The sequence below is a fragment of the Fringilla coelebs genome, assembly GCF_963513975.1.
Source record: "Fringilla coelebs genome assembly, chromosome: 5".
In the NCBI taxonomy this organism is placed as follows: Eukaryota; Metazoa; Chordata; class Aves; order Passeriformes; family Fringillidae; genus Fringilla; species Fringilla coelebs.
This window is the reverse complement of record NC_140033.1, coordinates 39,775,503-39,795,487: the sequence shown is the minus strand read 5'-3', so window position 1 is coordinate 39,795,487 and position 19,985 is coordinate 39,775,503. Positions and strand designations below refer to the sequence as shown.

At 38.3% G+C, this 19,985-nt stretch overlaps 2 protein-coding genes across 2 annotated transcripts in view; one reads left to right on the top strand and one right to left on the bottom strand.

The window, feature by feature from the left end:
• Positions 1-12,946, bottom strand: part of METTL25 (methyltransferase like 25) — a gene marked incomplete at both ends in the record, with an annotated part of 49,488 nt that extends 36,542 nt beyond the window's left edge. Inside the window, 3 exons of the mRNA XM_084206364.1 lie at positions 3,963-4,063; positions 8,602-8,766; positions 12,694-12,946. Coding sequence (XP_084062490.1) covers positions 3,963-4,063; positions 8,602-8,766; positions 12,694-12,946 — 519 coding nt within the window. The remainder of the gene's footprint in view (positions 1-3,962; positions 4,064-8,601; positions 8,767-12,693) is intronic.
• Positions 12,947-13,010: 64 nt separating this feature from the next.
• On the top strand, positions 13,011-18,299 carry CCDC59 (coiled-coil domain containing 59). The gene is made up of 4 exons (XM_084205945.1): positions 13,011-13,153; positions 14,344-14,566; positions 15,338-15,437; positions 18,064-18,299. The coding sequence occupies exons 1-4, from the start codon at positions 13,021-13,023 to the stop codon at positions 18,223-18,225; spliced, it is 618 nt and encodes a 205-aa protein (XP_084062071.1). The 5' UTR covers positions 13,011-13,020; the 3' UTR covers positions 18,226-18,299.
• Positions 18,300-19,985: the final 1,686 nt, after the last annotated feature.

Sequence of the window (19,985 nt, the reverse complement as noted above, 5' to 3'; positions counted from 1 at the left end):
GATGCTTCCAGGCTCTTCTTGGTGGTGTCAAGTAATAGGACAAGAGGCAACGGGTGGAAACTGATGCACAGGAAGTTCCACCTACATATGAGGAAGAACTTCTTTATTGTGCAGGTGACTGAGTACTGGAATATTAAGATATTAAGGAATAATCTGGACACCATCCTGTGCTACGTGCCCTAGGATGACCCTGCTTGAACAGGGAGGTTGGACCAGGTGACCCACTGTGGTCCCTTGCAACCTGACCCATTCTGTGTTTCTGTCATTTGAAATGAAAGAGAAGTGTTGAAGGAATAATTTTACCTACCCTTATATTTAACAGACATTACAATTATGTAGAATATACACACCTCCACTTCAAGTTCTGAATTTTTTCAGAAAAAGCAGCTTTTGGACCCAAGAGATGGGTAGTGAATAATTCCTAAGTGTGACCCCTAGTGGCTGTAGAGACCAGCTGCAGCTTGGGGAAAGTTTCTCAAGTAAATAGAAAAGCAATACAGTGTTAAATTAGCACTGGGATTTAGAAACAAAAGGGAAAGTTGACTAAAAATAGCGAGCAATGATGTTGCACTAAATAAATAAACTGAATTAAAAGTATTCCCTGCTTTACCTTCCATTGATTACATAGGGAAAGGTAATAAGCAAGCCATAGCGTATCTGTCAAGCATGAACCCTTAAAATGAAATTTCCATGAAATAATAAACTCCAAAGGTCTTGTCCACAGTGAGTTGGGTCCTATGTTTAAACACAGTTTCTGGCACAATCAAGCATTCCAACATTTCCCAGCATCAAATCACAAATGTAATGGATGCTGAATGCAGAATTATATCATCCTTACATTATACACTCCAAGTCTTGCTGCACATGCTGCAATTTCCAAGGAAAACTTTGACCAATACATTAAATAAAACAAATGTGCGCTTAAGCAAAGAGGAGTCAACACTGGCTTCTTTTCAGAGTTTAAACAAGAACTTCTTAAAAAAAAATTCCACTTATATGATAGGAACAGTGCTTAAAAGGGTCAGCAAACTACTGGAATAAAAAAGCCCTTTAGTTATTTTGCTTTAATGTTTAAATTAAAATCATAAACCTAGAAGTGGTTATAGTGGTAATAAAATTTTTGCTTTTATTCTTATTTTGCTATTTACTATTGTACATTATAAAATACCAACAGAGAGCAATATCCTCTACCACCCATTATACAACATGGGTATGGAGGTGAAATGGAGGGCATTTTTCAAGCTGTCAATGATCTGTAATATCTGAAAGAAACACCCTGAGGACATGTGCTGTTGTAAAACATGTGTTGTGTTTTCATGGCTCTAGATTTTTTAATTAAATGCTACGTATATTTTGTTTTGCAAGAAGGAAAGAAAAAAAATCAATAAGAAAAAACTCCTAAAAATTTATAATTGCAACTTTTTTTTTAAGTTGAAAGAAAACAAAACCAAAAGGAGTTGCTTTTTAAAGACTAAGAAGGAGGCTTTTCTTTTTTTTATTTTCCAAAGCAATAGGAAAGCTCTTCTCATACATTACAGATTTGTAACTTTGCACAAAAAAATGTTATAGTGCATGACTAAAATGGAAAAAAGTTATTATAGAGCAGTCAGCATTTCATATTTAGTAACACATTGCAATAATATTTTTCACTTAATGCTATAATTTTTTAAAAAGTAAACACAAAATAGTCCCATGTATAGAGATACTCCAAACTACCTGATAAAAGTATTAATCCCTGGATGAAATTGCAGCATATTGACAGATACTTAGTAAAGATTGGTTTGTGATTTTATTAGTAACCATTTACATCGAAACTTTGCATAAGTTATTACGATGGTTTTACTTTTTTACTTTCTGAACAGGGTTTTTGCTTTCCTTTCATTCCTGAATCTCACAGGAACTATTTAAATCTAAATGAAAATGCTATATGAAACACCACTTTCCAGCAAATGCAGAGACCCCTTACTATTGCACTGTAAGCAAACTATCCTCTCCTGCAGCTTTTTCAGTACATGAAAGGACTTAACAACTAATATTTGCCTGAAACAAAAAGGTAAAACAAGGCAAAACAACATGCTCGTGAGAGAATAGAAGGCATTCACAAGTGTGCTGCTGGTGTATTTCTGTTCCCTACAGAGCACACCCACTTTGGGGCTGTGGAGGGCACCCTTGCTTGTCACTGTGGCTGCCCCTCCAAGGGCTGCAGGAGAGCCCACCTTCCATCGCTGTGAGCAAGTGCAGATCCTCACAAACTGATGGTGTCTCACCCAGAAATGTTTGGCCTTAATTAAAGCTCTCTATTTACTTGACAATCCCAGTTGTAAGAACATTGCCTAAAACTTTGTCTTTGTCAGCTGTTCCTCACAAAACAGATGGTCAGGACTGATCTGTGTTTCCAAGGATGCCACAAAGGCCTGACCCAAATCTAGCAAGAGTACAGCATCATTTACTTATCTAAATTAAATTCAGTCTGAGCCAAATAACCTCCTAACCAAAGTTCAGCTTCAGCAATTCAGAACTGAATCCAAGTTTTGGGGCTTTCCCTGTGGTGGGAGCAACAGCAACTTGGGATGCTGCAGGTACATTAATTTTAAACTATACTCATACATATTTACTTACAAAAAAAGAATACTCAGAGAAAATACCCTCACCATAAAATCTGGGCAGGTACCTTTATAACCTTTGGTTTTAAATAATTATTGTTTGTTAAATAAATATCGTTTGTTCTCCACAAATCTTTGTGGGAATGAATATTAGCCTGAAGGAAATAAGTCTCCATTTACAGTTACAGCCCCTTGCACGGAAAGCAAGTGCAGCTCAGACGTAGAAAGGAATCAAATGTCTGTTGAGCGCCCCATGTCACCTCAAGTTTAAAGCAAGGATGAAGCTACATTGGCCAGTTACCAGCATTAGAGACATTAAAATGAATAAACCAACTCAGCTCACCTGAAAAATTGAGCCTTACCACAACACAGGCCTAAGGTATGGAATCTAACATAAGGTTTACCACTGAAAAAGCTTACAAAAAAGCACATGTATGTAAACTGAGGAAATGGTAGTGGTGCACTTTGTCTAACAAAATGTGAAACATACTACTCAAAAATGTCAAGTATTGCTGGGGTGCTTGTGTTTTGTCAACAGATCCACAAATAAACCTCTACAAGGTTTTACGGAAACAGTGACCTAGTGCACCGTGCAATCCTAATTACATGTGTATATAAAAAAGGTTTAAGTTACAATCAAATTTGAGAAAGGAATCCTGCTATTCTTCACCAACCAAAGACAAACCTAGCATCTGACGTATGAAACAGCCAACTCATGCAGTAATTGCTTGGTGATAATGTGTCGGGTGTCCGGGCCTCATGCATGCAAATGTATTTCATACACACTCTTACCTAAATCTCTGCTTAATTTGGTCTCTCTTCAAATTAAAACATCATAACTAGATTTCCAAGTTATAGATCTCAATCCATGTTAAATAAAGGTGAACAGTATTAAACAATAGGAAATTATTTAAATTTTGCATCAGAATAAGAGGAGCTTTCAAAATTTCTCAAGATATTCTGCCTTGGTCTCTGCGTGACACGCTTGTGTGCATGACACAAGGCAGGTCTCCTACTGACACATGTGCAACACTGCCAGCAATATAATACTGACAAACAAGGCAGTACTGGTCCAAAAAGTAGAACAGTTTTTAGCCACTCAACACATAGACGATGATCATAACTTCTTAAAATTACTCATGAGTGCTTATGAGTCACTGAAAGGCAGTTCCTTTGGAACAATACATTTGTAAACACAATTGTCCTTCAGTTTGGTGCCAACAGCTCTTCTTTAGCTCCAATTATGTACAGGAAAAGTAAGAACAGCAGTGACAGAATATCAAAGTGATGTATTTGCACACAACAAGGAGAATAACTCAGAAGGTACCTAGTAACACAAAGTAAGAAATGCTTTCTTACCTGCTTTATCCCACAATAATTTGCTATGCTGTCTACCAGCTCTGACATCACCTGCACTTCATGTGATTTCTTATTATTCATAAACTCATCTGGTTTGATACCTGTATCAGATTAGGAAAATAAATACACATTAACACAACCTGTAATAATAAGGATTCGTGACCAATCAGGAAAAAAAAAGCTAATATATACTTCACTGTTTATATATTTACAGGGTAGTAATTTTTAATTAAAACCTCACTAAATTATTACAAGAGTAAACTTCTGAACCATGGATGAATTAGCAATATTCAACACCCAGTAGAACTCAGGTTTTTTAAGATGCAGCATATTTAATCCCCGACCAGGTATTAGACAATGGCTACAACTATAAAACTGTATTATTTCTTCCTTTTCATTGAAAAATATTTATTTTTGTCTCATTTATCACATTTACCTTTCCATAAATGAAACATAAGGGCAGGGACAATAAATAATCACATTGTACAGCATGTTAATGCTGCAGATTTGCTGACAGTATCAAGAGGGAGATACCTCTACTAAAAGCTATGAATGATCCTGGGAAAATTCAGAGGAAGATGAACTTTCTTTTTCTTTATTTACCCTATGGATTGGTTATAGAACTGTTACACCTCTATGGCAGAAAATCACTCAATTCAGTGTTGCTGGAGAATGTGTTAATGAGATGGAGTCAGCCTCCATCATGGGTTAACCTGCTTGTGGAGAACACCAAGCACTAACTTGCCAACCTCTGTGCCACCCAGCCAAAGCAGGAGCCCAGAAGTCACTCCCCTGGGAAAAACACACATGTTTCTCTTAGGGGTCCAGTGCTGCACTACACTTGGATCTAGTTAAATTGATGGTAAGTCTGAGTGATGGTAGAAGAAACTGGATTATTACTGATGAGCATGCTCCTAGAAAACAGGACTTTTCTATGTGACTAGGCAGATTAATATACTTTCCCATTTTCTGCTTTATGTACAGTATGTATTCATCTGTCCAGAAACTGATCATTAGGCAAAGACCATGTTCATTTCTTGATCAGATCATGCTGGGAGCAGAGCCAAGTGTGTTACTTCTTTAAAAGAGAGTGGGGAATTGAACTGAGCTCATAAGAAACCCAGCGTTTTCTCTATTTTTCCCGAACCCCAAGGGATCTGTCTATTTCTTAAACATCTGGGTTTTTTATAATAAACTGTTATGACAATACTTAAAATCTAATATAGACTCTATGAAAGGACAAAAGGAAAACTAGACTAAAAGACTTAACAATACAAATAGCAGAAACAAGTGTTTGTCATCTCATTGAAGAATTTCCTTAACTTTAAAATTGTTAAGGTTTATACAGCATCCTAAAAAGCTCTTAATTGTAAGCACATCAGGTTAAAGAAAAACAGACAGGAAAAAAAATTTAAAAAGAAAAAAGGTCTCTCTTTTTGTTTATGTTTGAACATTTTTGTGTCTGGATAGGCTCATCAGAAAAAGAAGCAGAATTGGAACAAGAAGACACAGATATTTAACTTCTTGACAGAAATAAAAGTTGTTTTTTCTCCAAAGCAGCACTGTCACTCTGGACAATGACCACATACTGCAACTTCACTCTTTTCTCTGTTATGAACTCAAAATACTGAATGGGGTAATGCCAGGTGAAGTACTATGTCAGAGAGTACTTAATCCAAATTAAGCATTTCAAACATGGTAGAAATCCAGAACAATTACCTAACTTAAAAAGCTGAGGTTTCAGACAGAAAAGTCATAATTTATTTATCACCTTAGCTACGAAAGCTTCTTAAGCACTTTTTGTCTTCTTTCCCTACTTTCTGCAGGATAATACACTGTTTATATTTCAGCTCAGGGAAAACAATACCTTTTGGAGAAAATTACAGTTTTTAAAATAAATTTTATTTTTCCTACCTTTTATGCAAAATTCTGATAGGTTTTTACATTATTCTGAAAAACAAGCAGACATTGCAAACTAATGCAAACAAATGTATCTGGGGACTGTTCTATATTGCCTGGACAACTGAAAATTTGAATTAAAAAAAAATACTAGTTTGACTCAAACTGTGTAAATTCTTTCTGCTATCACAAAATTACTTTCTTGAAACAAATAATTATACATGTACATTTCCTTATTGTATGTACAACCGATGCAGGCAGAACAAATACTAATTTCAAAAAACATTAGAAATTTAGAGACCCATCTCCCTTTGTGATGAAAAAAGATAGTGTGGTTTCAAATACTTTACAGAAGCAGCTTGGATATGATAGAGTAACAGAAAGCTTAATGCTACTAGTTTTAGTTGGTAATGAAATGCTGCTCATTTCCATTGGGAATACCTAGCATGAGAACCTGTATTCCATTTGAAGAACTGCTTTAACTCTGTAGTGCTGTTTACAGCTACATCTTTAGTTGCGAAGCTGAGCAAATTGAGGAGAGAAAAATTGTTTTTATATGTAGCTAACACAGATGTTTTTAAGATCTCCTGTGACAGGGTGCAGGGGTTTTACACCCCAGAGACATTTGGAAATTCAGATACACCAGATAAAGTATAAATCCATACTCCACACCACACCATCTATACAGAAGTTTACTAGGGTGATTTAACTCCATGATCCAGAGAGAACAACTGGACTAACCATATACTCAAAAAAACCCTTCTGAGGAGAGTGATATTCCAGAACATGGCATTTAAAGATGGATTCATTAGTATTCACAGCGTGGTATGATTATTACCTTAGCCATTAACACACTGCAAAGGTGGAGCACTCTCAATGCATCCCTCACTTCTGGGTGGTAATGAAGCAAAGGGAACACCCTCCAGACTCAGAACTCCATTCTGAGTAGCTGTGTCCACAACATGCTTAAAATGTTCATGCTTCCCAGTTATTCCTAGGAAGGATACCAATATATCTACTTTAAGGTTGCAAAGGAGCTAGAGAACTATGTAAGTATGCAAACTGTGGGAATAGGCTCAAAAGTCTGTTTGTCTTAGAAGAAGAAAACATATTAAAAACATCTGAAACATAAATGGAATTATCCTGATGCATATTTTTCAGAATATAAACAACAACATAATAAAGTTGCCAGTTTTGTCAGACTTACATTTCTTTCAACTTGCAAGCTTTAGCATGTGAAGGAACAAACATATCTTCTGAAATATAGAAATTAGTTCAAAATATCTAAAGTGCCTCAAAGATCTCAACTTTCATTTGGCAACTTGCACACTATGAATCCTTTAATTGGTATTTTGCCTCTGCCAAATGATTACCAGGAACTTCAATTAAGTTAATTTAACTGATATTTACTGCCAATTCAGCACAAAGGTTGTGAATTAGAATTCTGTTGTACACATTTGGAATACATTTTATTTTTCCCAAGAAGTGCAACTCAGAAGTACTGCAAAAATATAAATCCAGGTCCCAGTTACCCAACCAAGCATCACTCTACAACACAGAAATCAAAATATTCAGCAATTGCCCTATTCCTGATGCTCCATTCTGCATGACAAGAAGATGAAAGAATCCTCAAAGTTTTGGCTAGGAAAGTTAATCCAGGTATGAACTCAAGTACAAGAAGGTAGAACTAGAGAATCACAGAAAATTAAGAGGAACATGGGAAATGAGATATAGTAAAAACGAAAAGAACTAAAAAGCTAGTGGGAAAGAAAAGCAGCATACAGTGGTCAAGGAAGAAAAAAGGGTTTCTGATGAACTAAGGGCATAAGGAAAGAAGCCAGAAAGTAAGAGGAGTGCACTACAAATCATTAGGCCTACCTCAGCAATGGCATTCTAGTACTTCTAAAACAACCTGAGGAGCCAACCATGAAAAATGACAAAATTGGAAAGAGATCACTGTAGAAAATGGGAGAGATGCACAACATTTGTATAATGGTGCTATCACTTAGGATAAGAAATGTCAGGAGTTTTAATGCATCCCAGAGATCAAAGGCACTAGAAGGCAAAGGCAGAGAGCTGCTCAGTCTGACTCTTAAAAACTAATGAGAAATTTCAAAATATAGCGAGGCTGAGGACTCCATGAATAGCACATTTGCAGTGAAATGACAGCAGTCCAAGTAAGGATAAATGTCAGTTTATCATCTGATTCAAAAATTATAATCAGATTCCCAGTGTCAAATTTGATGCCAATTTAAGAGTGTTTTAATTCAATTTCTTTAACTACAGAAATTGAAATTACTCTTTTTTTATCACATATGATTGGTATTAGTCCCAAAAATACAGAATTAATATTTTTTTTTTCCAAGACAACATATATTTGCCTTATTTTAGGGTGATGCTTCTAAGAAATGCATGAGTAGCAGCTATGATTCTTGCCACTTGGGGACAAGACAAAAAAAAGAGATTTAACAAAGTATCTCCTACAGCTAGACGTCCACTTCTCTGTTTCATTCCCTTCAAAACTGAATCCCATGATGGGTCTATAGACACCAAATGCTCAAATTTTAGCATGAGAATCCATTTTGTAAACAAAGACAATAAACTATCAAAGAACAAATGAAAATGGAAGTGAGGATCATATAGGAAAAAATCCTCAAACAACAAACTACCCTCCAGAACTAAAACTATTTTATAGTCCTGTAGTGAATAAGCAAACATTAAAATACAAATGTAAATATACCTGTTGCTCCTTCACTTTCTCCTTTCAGTGCTTCAAGCACATCTTCTAATGGGGTGCACACTCCAAGGTTGGACAAAGAATAATACTTAGCAGCCAGGGCAAACAAATGTACATTGATAAGCTTCTCAGACTTCTCACAAAATGCACTGGAAAAGATGTCATCATCTGCACATAAAAGAAAAGGAAAAGATTTTTGTAAGCAGTGCCTAACAGCTATCTAATACTGCTGACAGAGAACTCCAGGTAATAAATACTTAGTATCACACACAGGTGGCAATTTATCTTGCTTCCCTAAGTGGGAAAACCCATTATTTTTCTTCAGCTGTATTCCCCCTTCAGAACCGAGGTCAAATTTTGCTCTTAGTTAAACCAGTGTAAATGTGACAAAATCTGTTGTTTCAGCAGACCTACTTCAGTACAATTGACAAGCTAATTCAGCTAATTCAACACTATCACTTCTCTTGTGTTTACAGACTTGCCCATTATACATGTTCTAGTCAGCCCAACCTGCCAATAGATTTTTTTAAAGGAATGCAGCTGCTTAGTATATGAAATGTTTGGATTTACAATCACTCAATTCACGTACTTTCCAAGCTGCTTTGTAACTGATGATTCATTTTTATTTCCAACCAGGTGTGGGCCAAAGTTAGATTCCAATGTGTAGAACTGGATTTCTATACATTTTGTTAGATTCATGATAAAATACCTCATTTGGTATTGCTTACTACTGAGTTTCAAAAATGTACATCTATTTTTAAGTGAAACATATTAGTATGAATAATTTATTAATTCTGAGATTGTATTGAATTGTCTAGTTCCTCTCTATTTTACCTAAAACTATGTGTGAATTCTACATAGTTTTGCTAATAATCTTTATATATTTGTAATTCTTTTCAATATATAAAAGGCACCCAGTCCAGCATTCAAACAATTACAAAGATTTGTAGAAAAGTCTCCTGGCTTGTGTTTTGTGTCATAGGTAGATTTTGAGGAAGTACATACCTGGCACAGTAGCTTTCCTGAATCTGGCATGACAATGGATAGAGCTGTTTTGATTGATCTCAGCTCTAATGCTCTTAGTTTCCTTGCATGACCACAATGAAAGGTCATGCATATATTACAGTCCACTGAAAACAGTCCCAAACCATGTTAATTTTCACAATATGACGCTACAAAGGCACAAGCACAGCCAACAAATTTTGTATCTAAGAAAGCATAAATATTGTCTAAGCTATGACCAGAATTAACATGGTTTCGTTGTCTGCACAGCAGTTCTTACTCCTCTCTGCTACAAAATCTAAAAAGAAAGCCACATTTCTCCATAAAAAACTTCCTTGTCTGAACAAATTTTCATTAGTGTAGTTTTCATGAAGGGTAAGATTGTAACAGGATCTTACAGATGAGAAATAAAGACTGAAGCTTTCAGGAAGAAGGGGCAACTTTGCTTTACAATGTCTTTTCTGTAAGATTTATTACAGAAAGGTAGGAAAATAGACGTGCTTTCACTTTTTCAGCAGCTGACATAAAATATAATTATTATTCTTACAAATCTCACTTAACTGAAATCCAATGCAGCAATGCCCATGTTCTATAACGCCCCTTAACTTGGTTATCTGGTGGAAGAATATGATAGAACCAGCAGACTCTCATATAAGATCACCCCTAATAACACTCCCACCTAACTTAAACTGTTGTCCCAGCCTGACAACTAAAAAACAGGAACCAACTGCATTAAGGCATCTGAAGCCTAACTTCAAGCTACAGAATGGCAGTTGGTGAACTTTGCATTATTTATGAATATTAAAAATGTTAGGTTTTTGGACACAAGAGGATATCTAGTACATCTTTTAACCAGTCAGTCTATACATTTGCAAACAAATCTTGAGGGGAAAGAAATACCTGCCCCAAAGTTGGAATCACAGAACAAACAGTAATTTACAGTAAAATATGAAAATACTTAAACACAGATTTATCTTTGCCTGTGTCCGATTTACAGCAATGACATGATAAACAAAATGCAATATGGCAAGTGTCAGCTTCTTGACATATTCAAACCAGTTTCTGAACCTAAAAAGGGATCTTATATTTTTCTGCAGGGTACAAGTGAAACCCAGGGTTCCATCCTTCACATGGTCATTACAAGGAAATGAGTTTGAACAAGGAAGAGTAATTTCTGTTTACATTGGGTTTCAAGATCTCTAATGGTCAGTTTCTGATCCCTAATGTTATTGAGTTGCAGTAAAGCACTCAAATGAGCTATGACACTACATTTCTCTCTCTCCCTCCTAATTTTAATACAGGCTAGCAGTGCATTAATTTGCAAACATAAGTAGATGCTTGCAGGCATCTTCACTGAAAAATTAATATTCTGAGGTGTTATTTTCATCATATGACTGGATGGACAGACACCATGCAGTCAAATGAGTAAGACACAAATGAACAAATCAGCAAGCATATGCCCACTCCACGACAGTGCATTCTGTTAAATACCATACTAGAATGTTAAAGTCAGAAAAAAGGGATAATTCTTCCTTTTTTATTTTAATTAGCAGAAACAATTCCTGCAGAAACAAAAGAAGAAATTTCGTATTTTAGTCACAGCATGAAAGCTTCATACACTTTAAAAGATGTGCCATATTTTAGACATAAATTGTCTTTTTGTTACAGTAATCTCTGCATCAGATTCTGTAGCATGCATGCTGAATGCAGATTATTAAGTTATTATCCGATTTTGGAATCTACGGAACAATACTCTGCCTTCCTGATTCTCATGCTACTCTACTGGCCACCACCATGTTTGAACCATTCCATAGACTTTCCCATAGAAACAGGTTAGACCAGAGTGATTTTCCTTTACTGTTTTCTTTATGATGATTGCATCTGATAATTAGTTTTGCTCCAGCCTGTATTTACATTCAATTTTATGTCCTGTTGCTCTGAATCAGTTCTGACTCTGACATTACCTGTCAAGAACATTAAGCCTGTCTTTGCTTTTTTTTTTTTTTCCCAACACTTTTCCTGGCTGACCAGACACTGTCTTGTTTCCATCTGGCTCTTGAACATAATTCATTATCCAGTGTCTTTTCCATGCACAAATAAACTTTGTGGGATTTTTCCCAAATAACTCAACCCTTTAAAAATGAGTCTTACAGTTAATATTTTGAGAGGTCTTCAGATCCAACAGAGAAATGTCGCTAGCGATGTAGCAATTCACAGTTCTTCAATCTCTTTCGGAGTCCAAATCATTATCTTAGCTTGTCTTCTCTGCCAAAAAGCACACGCTACTTTCTGCGGAGCCTTCTCTTACACTCCACACACTTTCCTGCCTGGAGTGCCATTTACGTAGGATTTCAGAGCTAACGCAACGTGACAGATATCTACGCTCCATATGCTTTGGCACGACACTGGCTTTTCTCAGTTAAGCGCTTTGTCAGAGATTTCACCTAGGATTTGAAAATGATCTCTCTGCTTGGGCTCAGTCCCCCCAAATACCACAGCTTTCAGATGCTTTATCTTCATTTCTGTGCCCTGCCTGAAGGACCATTACTGGTACGTTTCCCTCCTACTTGGACTGCAGCGCATTCAGCAACACAGCAGCCTAGCTGGCTTCCTCTGCAGCTAGGTGAAAATTACCAGAAATATGAAGTGCTTCTTAGATAGATCTCGTCAGAAATAAGGCAGCTGCTTTCCCGAGCCAGACACTGGCTGTTACAGACACACAGCAAAGCAGCGTTCAAGCCTTTTCCAGCTCTCCTCCAGTTCCAACACTCTTTTAACTTTTTACTGTTACATGTTTCCACCCCCGAAGGTTCCTTGTATGTTTTGATTTGATTGTTTTTTTTTTTTTTCATTTTAATTGTGTTCTTCAGGGCTCAGTCACAGTGAAGGAATCTCACACTTTGGAGTTTCGTTTCCAAACGAACAGGACGAAACTGACGGCAGGAGACCCCGTCACGGGGGCACTACCGCGAGCCTCGGCACCGGAATTCCCAGCCCGGCCGCGCTCCCCTTGCAGCGGGGCGGGTCCGACCGCGCCCCGTTCCCCGTTTCCCGTTCCCCGCCCCGGCCCGGCCGCGCCCCGGCCCCACTCACCGCAGGGCGCCGCCGCGCCGCCCGAGCCCGCCGCCAGGGGGCGCGCCAGCGGCCCGGCCGCGCGCAGCGCCTCGAGCACGGCGTCGGGGCGCGGCGCCACGAGCCGCTGCCAGAGCCCGCGCGTGAAGAACTCCACGGTGTGCGCGCGGCACAGCGGCAGCGCGCGCCCCACGAACCGCGCCGCGCGCCGCAGCGCCCGCGCCGCCGCCGCCGGGGGCAGCTGGGCCGGGAGCGCGCGCGACGGCCGCGACATGGCCCCGCGCGCGGCCCGTCGGCGCCGCGGCGCGGCTCGGTGACGTCATCTCGGTGCGCGGCGCCGGAAGCGCGATGGCGGCGGCGAGGGGCGATGGACCCGCACCGGCGGCGGCGGCCAAGGCGGGCTCGGCGGCCCGCGGGCCCGGCCGAAAGCGGCGGTGGCGGCCCGTCCTGCTGCGCAACGTGGTCGGCAGCGTCCAGGAGGGTGAGTCGGGGCCGCCGGTGGGCTTGAGGGGGCGCCGAAGGAGGCCCGATTCCCAGGCCCAGCTGCGAGCTGGCTCGACCCGAGCGTCCCGGCTGGAACCAGCCCGCAGCCCCGCCACGCCCCCGGTGTTCGTGGCCCTGGACTCGGTCTGGGGCGGCCTGTGTGAGCTGGAGCTCCCGGGGCTCGGATTGCAGTCCATAGGCCGCGTGGCGATGGTCTTCGACTTTAGGACTCGCTTTGAGTTTTCTCCATAGAAAAGCGTACATTTAACAAGAAGCACGCTTGAGGAGAGGTTCAGTTTATTGGTAGGTGATTATGCAGATGTAAAAATTAATAGGAAAAAGAGCATGGCCTTCAGCAGCACTTTGTTGAAGTGGCAGCTTTGGAGAAAGAATAAAAGGAGAGGTTGAAACTAATTTGACTTCCTTTTAGAAACTGTTTTGTTGGTGAATAATGTGAAAGTCAGTAGATCTAAGGCTAATGCAATAAAAAATAAGGCGTTAGGACAGAAGCATCTTCAACTTTGATGAGTTTTCTTTAATGGTTGAGGCTGAAACATCCAACGTCTGAACTTTCTTTTAAGCAGAAATGATTCTATGATGTAGGTATAGAAAAGCTCTTCCTGGACATGTGTAAAGAGAAAGTAGTAGCAATAAATACTGTTTAAGTGAAAAGACATAGTGGATTATTAATGTAGAGCGATAGGACGATTTAGTGACTTTTTTCTGCATCCCAGCTGCTGCACACTTCTGCTGCTGCCAAAGTTATTACCAGTGTCTTCTTGAGACTGCTTTTAGGAGCTTATTTTAGAATCTATTTTCATATTGCTTTAGAAGCTGTCAAAAGTAGGAGTGAAGTGAAATGGTAATGCATCTTCTCACTGGATTCAAAAAGGTGTCTGAGGTGTGTAGTGGTGAGTGGGCATTAAGGAGCAGTGTTTGCCATGCTCTCCCAGGGGCTGGGCAGTCATTTTCAGTAAATCTGTGCAAGCTGCAATGCTGCAGTAGGGAGCAACCTAACCATAGGGGTTCCTTCCTTGAACTTATGACTGGTCCTTGTTGAAATTGCCACACGTAGTGGCATTTTTCAGTTTGGGAAGAAGACAGATGGCAGGGGTCCTGACAGCAGTGGAGTGGTTTGGTGCTGTTTTAGTGCAGGTGTGTTGAACTGCCTTTTTCCTGTGCTTTCAGGACGAGGATTTGCATTTCGGAGGAAACAAAAGATTGAACGACAGTACAGGAAATTACTGAAGAAGAGAAGACAAGTGCATTCCCAGCAGGATGATCAGTTTACAGACACCTATCCAGAGCACTTGAAACATCTTTACCTTGCAGAGGAAGAAAAGCTTAAGAAGAGGCGCAGGACTCCAGATGATTCGGTGTCACCAGAAGAAAAGCTTAATAAAGCAGCAGAGTAAGTTTTCAAAGCGTGTCTTTAAAAAAGTAGTTCTTTCCATCACTAAAGGAATATTTTAGATCTTAACAGTTCACATGGACTTTAGTGGGATGGTTTGCTTTACTAAAAATGCTGTTATGTTATATTGCTTAAATATTTTTTCCTGCTTGTTAGAAAAATAAATGGCAGTGTAACAGTTTTTTACTTGGGACAATGAGGTGTCATTGCACAGTATTGCCACCAGATGGAGATGAGAAGAAAGGAACATTTTTTTGTTTTTTCCATAAGAGAGTGGTATTTCTAAATGTTTGTTCTCATCTCTCTGCAGTTTGTCGCATGTGTGGGAACTAGAAAGAGAGGATGCTGCTCTAAGCTAGTGTGTTCAGGTTTTCTAGCTCAGAGAAGTTTGAATGATGGGGAATACTCTTTGAGGCAGTCTTTAAGCTTAAGGAAGCTCATCCATGTGAAGATACAGCAGATGAGGTGTATGCATTACTAACAGTTGTGTGCACTCTGGTCTTTGGTACATTTGGCATTGAACAAGTTTAGTTTGTTATGTTTTCTTGCTAACTTCTCATGTATGGCCTGGCATGGTGTTGATATCATGTAAGAGTAGTGCAAACAATCCATTCAGTGTAGAAGGATGAGTGTTCTGAAACCTGTATTTGTAGTTAACTTCGCTGACAAAAGCAGTGGAAGACTGTTCTGTGATTCTGCAGTGGCTGTGGTGTCTGTGGTTGTCTTCTTGATGGTACTCAGTGTCTCAAGAATGTGTACTTTTCCCTCCAGGTCAGTTGGGACTCAAGAGAAGTTTAAAAATAAAACATCCAATCAGAAGGCAAAAGAAGACTATGAGAAAATAAAGGCTGAGCATGCTAGAAAGAAAGAGGTAAATCTTAAACAGAGTTCTTTCTTGATTTTAAACAGAATCTATATTAATGCCATTTCTACCTCTCAGTCTTCCATCTGAACCCAGGAAAGACCACAGGACATATTGGAACTCACAGTCTTTTTCAACTTGACAGTGGTATTTAGGCATACAGGCATTCAAAGGAGCATTCTCTTTGTTATTACTATTTTTATCTTGCCGTTGCCTATAGCAGGATTTTATTATGTCAGTTGGTACTTGAAGAAGAGCTTAGAGCTTGATCTGCATACCCCAGTGGATTATATTAGATCTCTTAAATTTTGTAGAAGGGAAAGTAATAACAATACCATCATCTTGTGATGAAAAATGAAGTACCCATCCTGTTTTTATGGCATTATCATAATGCAATCTTCATTTTACTTTTTTATGTACTTTGACCAACAGTGAAACAATTAAATTTAATAGTATCCACAGTCAAAATTTTTAGTCATTCCCTACATTTGAATTTAATTTGCATTATTTTATTGGAATTGTTACAGGGCATATTGTAGTATCATCATTGTCAATCAGGTCACTTGAATTATTAATTTGAGAGGTCCTTATTTAACTAGTTTATTTCTCTCCCAGGACACTGTTTGTTGCACTGTAAAATGGCATACAGCGTAACATTGTAGAAGTTGTGTAACTTCCTGGTGACATGCTAAATTTCAGTAGCTACTGTATAAACATTGAATATATAGCTGTATAAAAGATACTGTTTCTTCAGCTATATTTAATTTTATGCGAGCTGATCTGTGATTCTGGGTGAGTTACATGGTTATTCAGCTGATGGCTGCTTTTTTGCGTATTAGCTACAGATTGTGTCAAAAGAAATTAATGTTATAGCCAGCTGATTTAAAGAACATGGGAACAAGCAAAACCCCAGCAAGATTGCAGGGAGTTCTCTTTGAGCAGCACATAGGAGTTGCCTGAGTGCAGATGTTGGCATTTTAATTTTTGTTGAAGATAATTAGGCAAAGCAGGAGCTGAGTGCCCCAATAACAGTAATCATTTAGGTGGAGTACTTAGATGGAGCATGATGAAAAAGTAAAGTATGTACTTCATTGTCATGTGTTTTAGCAAACACTGGATTTGTTTTTACTTATCTTGGGAAGAGAGATAAGCCTAAATACACAATTTTGCCCTCCTCAAAGGCCTTTTTTTGGCCTTAAAAAACTAGTATTTAGTAAAGATCAGCAAAAATATGAGTGTAAGTAACAATTATCTAAGTAAGATGAATGTTCTTGCTTTGAAGTAAGCAATTGGTAGCTTAGCTGGATGTTGTTTACAAGAATATGCTGAACAACAGAAAAATTATTAGTTACAAAGTGAATTACAGGTAAGTTAGAGCTGATGCTGCTCTGTTTTTTTTAAAAAAGAAGGAATAGATTGTGTTAGTCAATATGGTAAAATAGGTCAAAGATTCTGAATGGAGAGAGGTTATCTGTGCATATTTTTGCATATGCATGTTTGTTTGATTGTTTGGGTTTTTTTTCCTGAGGCTTCTTAGATTGCTGTTTAGAAATCTTTCCTTGAGTTATATCCTGTAAATTTTAAATCAGAGAGCAAGTCTTCTAGTTTTTGTATATCACTGAAGCCATCTATGCTGTGGAAAGCAAAAATATGATCCATATATTATCATCTGTTCAGACATTCTGCAGAAATGCTTGCCTATGTGATCAGCATGGCACTGCATTTCAAAGAATAAACTTTATGAGAAGAAATTATCCAAATGAATTGAAGCAGTCTTTCAGTCTGATTTGTGATGTCTTGCATATTTTGGTAGGATGTGTGAAGTAAGCTGGTTATCTGGCTTGTGGATGCTTGCCCAAATTACTGAGTAAAATTACAACACTGGAGAAGGGGGATGTGAGATGTTGGATAAAATCTGAATGTAACATTGTTGTGATTATAGTGTTAATAGTCTGTCCATATATAGTTAGTGCTCCACTAGTAGTTTGGTTGCATGTGTGCTTCATGGAAGGTTTTACAGGTAAAAATTTAAGATTTGTGGTGTCATTCCATCTCTTAAAAGTAAAGACAGTCTGTGTTGCTTTAAAGAGAACAGATCACTAGAAGTTTGGTCTGGATTAATTTCCCCTAGATAAAGCTGTCCTAGTATCACAGACCTGCCTAACACATGGTCCAGATGGGTCCCATACCCTATCAGCCTGTCCCATGCAGAGGTGTCCAATATCCTAGCACATCTGGATTAGCAAGATATTCACATGGGAGCTGCTGCGTCACCTTCTTCTTTCTTGCACTCAAGAGGAGAAAGTCAGTTTTCTGACAGTTTGTCATTTAAAGAGAGTAGTCAAGGAGCACATTTCACAGAAAGGAAGTAGTATACATTGCAGCAGCAAGCCTTATTGTAGGATGTTCTGCTGAAGAAAGCTTGGTTCTTCTCTTGAAGCTTGAGGCTGTATAATTCATTCTGATTGCAGTATGTGCTGAAAGAACATCCTGATTCAGCTTTAGAGAAATGGTGTTTTTATTGGCAGTACAATCCCTAATTGCCAGTACCTATACAAAAATGAACTTATAAATAGCTTCACAGTCACAGAGGGTTTGTAATTGTTTCATAATCTTACATATTTTTTAATTTCAGGAAGCAGAAAAAAGAAAACAACAAAGAGAAGAAGCTCAACGTTTGTACAAGAAAAAGAAAATGGAAGCTTTTAAAATATTGAGTAAGAAGACAAAGAAAGGACAGCCAAATCTAAATTTACAAGTAGAATTTCTTCTTCAGAAAATACAGCAAAATACATAACCCCTGCATGTATTTAAGTTAGCTGTGGACATTTTATTATATTACATTTAATAAATAATGTCTTTTTGCTTCCATATTACTTTTGTTATTGCCTTTATTTATCTTATCAGTCCAGTAATGACATGTTCCTCCTGAAAATATGTATTCTATGCTGAGAGTAAAAGGGATTTGGTACCTTGAAAAGAAATGGTTTGTATTTCTATACTTCAATTTATTAGCTGTGTGACATCTTGAATTCAAAATTATTTGCTGTAGCACCATCTGACCATGAATCTAATACTTCCTGCAATTGTGACTACTAAAATTACACTCACTTGGGAGGATTAAAATGATGTATGTGATGTGTTTGATATCTCAAGAACTGCCAGTTTTAGGAGCATATTTTGTGTGCTCTTGGTGGGCATATGAAAACAAAGTACATATACTATACTTGGATAGCTATTATTTCTCATTCTCCCCAAAGAATAAAACTTACCAAAGGTTCAAAAGTGGTTTGGATGTAAAGATCTTGGTAATGTAATTGTCCCAAGCTGCTTTGTAAGTTGTGACATGTGAATTGCTCTACCTTTTGTGTATAGCTTTGTCATGAAATTTGTTATCTTCTATGTAGCTTTTAATTAATAGCAATTTGAATCAATATTTTCAAGTCTGGATTTATGTCTTTTCCTGAAAAGAGAGGTTATCCCTGCATTTGTATCTTTTTTTTTATATCTTGCTATCAACCTAGTTGAGAAAACAACATTTGTCAGTTGAGAAACTATAGTTGAGGATTCCACTTTGTGGATATAATTTACACACCCATGTCTTCACATACTTACCTGTAAAAACTGGTTGATTTTCAGGCAATATCTTAAGATTATCATGTTTTATTTTAAAACTGTCTTCTTGTCCAGGTGGTAGTGGTTATTGTTGTCAATGTTATTTTAAAACCAATCTTATAAATATAGATATCATTTTGTGGTAATTTAATTCACTGAGTGTTCAAGCGTACGAGCTGCTGCTCCTCAATCCATACAGTAATCTGTTCCAAAGGCAGTGGAGGTATGCTGATAAATTGCCTTTGCACTAGGAGCAATAAATCATGCCAGAACTTACAAATGTTTTCTATTTAACTAATATTTTCTTTGGGAGTGCAGGAAGGGTACAAAATGCAGTTACAGCATAGACAGGAACACCTTCAATTTCTGCATCATACTTAGTATTAAAATAAGTTACCCAGTTTTCACTGCATGAGTGGGGGCAGGGCAGCTCTTCCAGTCCATGCCCTCACTTGCTGTATCTCTTCAGAAGAAGCAGTCCTAGGAATGGGCTGCACCTTGAATCAATGGGGCTTAAGCACATTCTTGATGTGAGAGAAACAAAAAGGAAAAATAAAAAGCTACCTCATTGTTCATCTAATGTCTTACCTTGTTTGGTTTTTTTCCTTAAGTTGCAACCTAAGCCTTATGGATTTCTGGTAGAGTAGTTTTCTTTTTTTCTTTTCTTATTATTTTTTTTTTTTACAAGAAGAACCAGCAGAGAATCTGGGGAACTACAGACCTCACAGTTTGACCTTGATGCCAGGAAGGTCATGCAGCAGATCACCCTGACTGCCATCACACATCAGGTGCAGGACAAACAAGAGATAAGGCCCAGCCAGCATGAGAAGTATGAGTATGAGAAGCAGGTGCTGTTTGACCAGCCTAATCTCACTCTGTGTTAAGGTGAGGTGATTAGTGGATAAGGGAAAAAGTATGGATATTAACTACCTCAACTTTAGC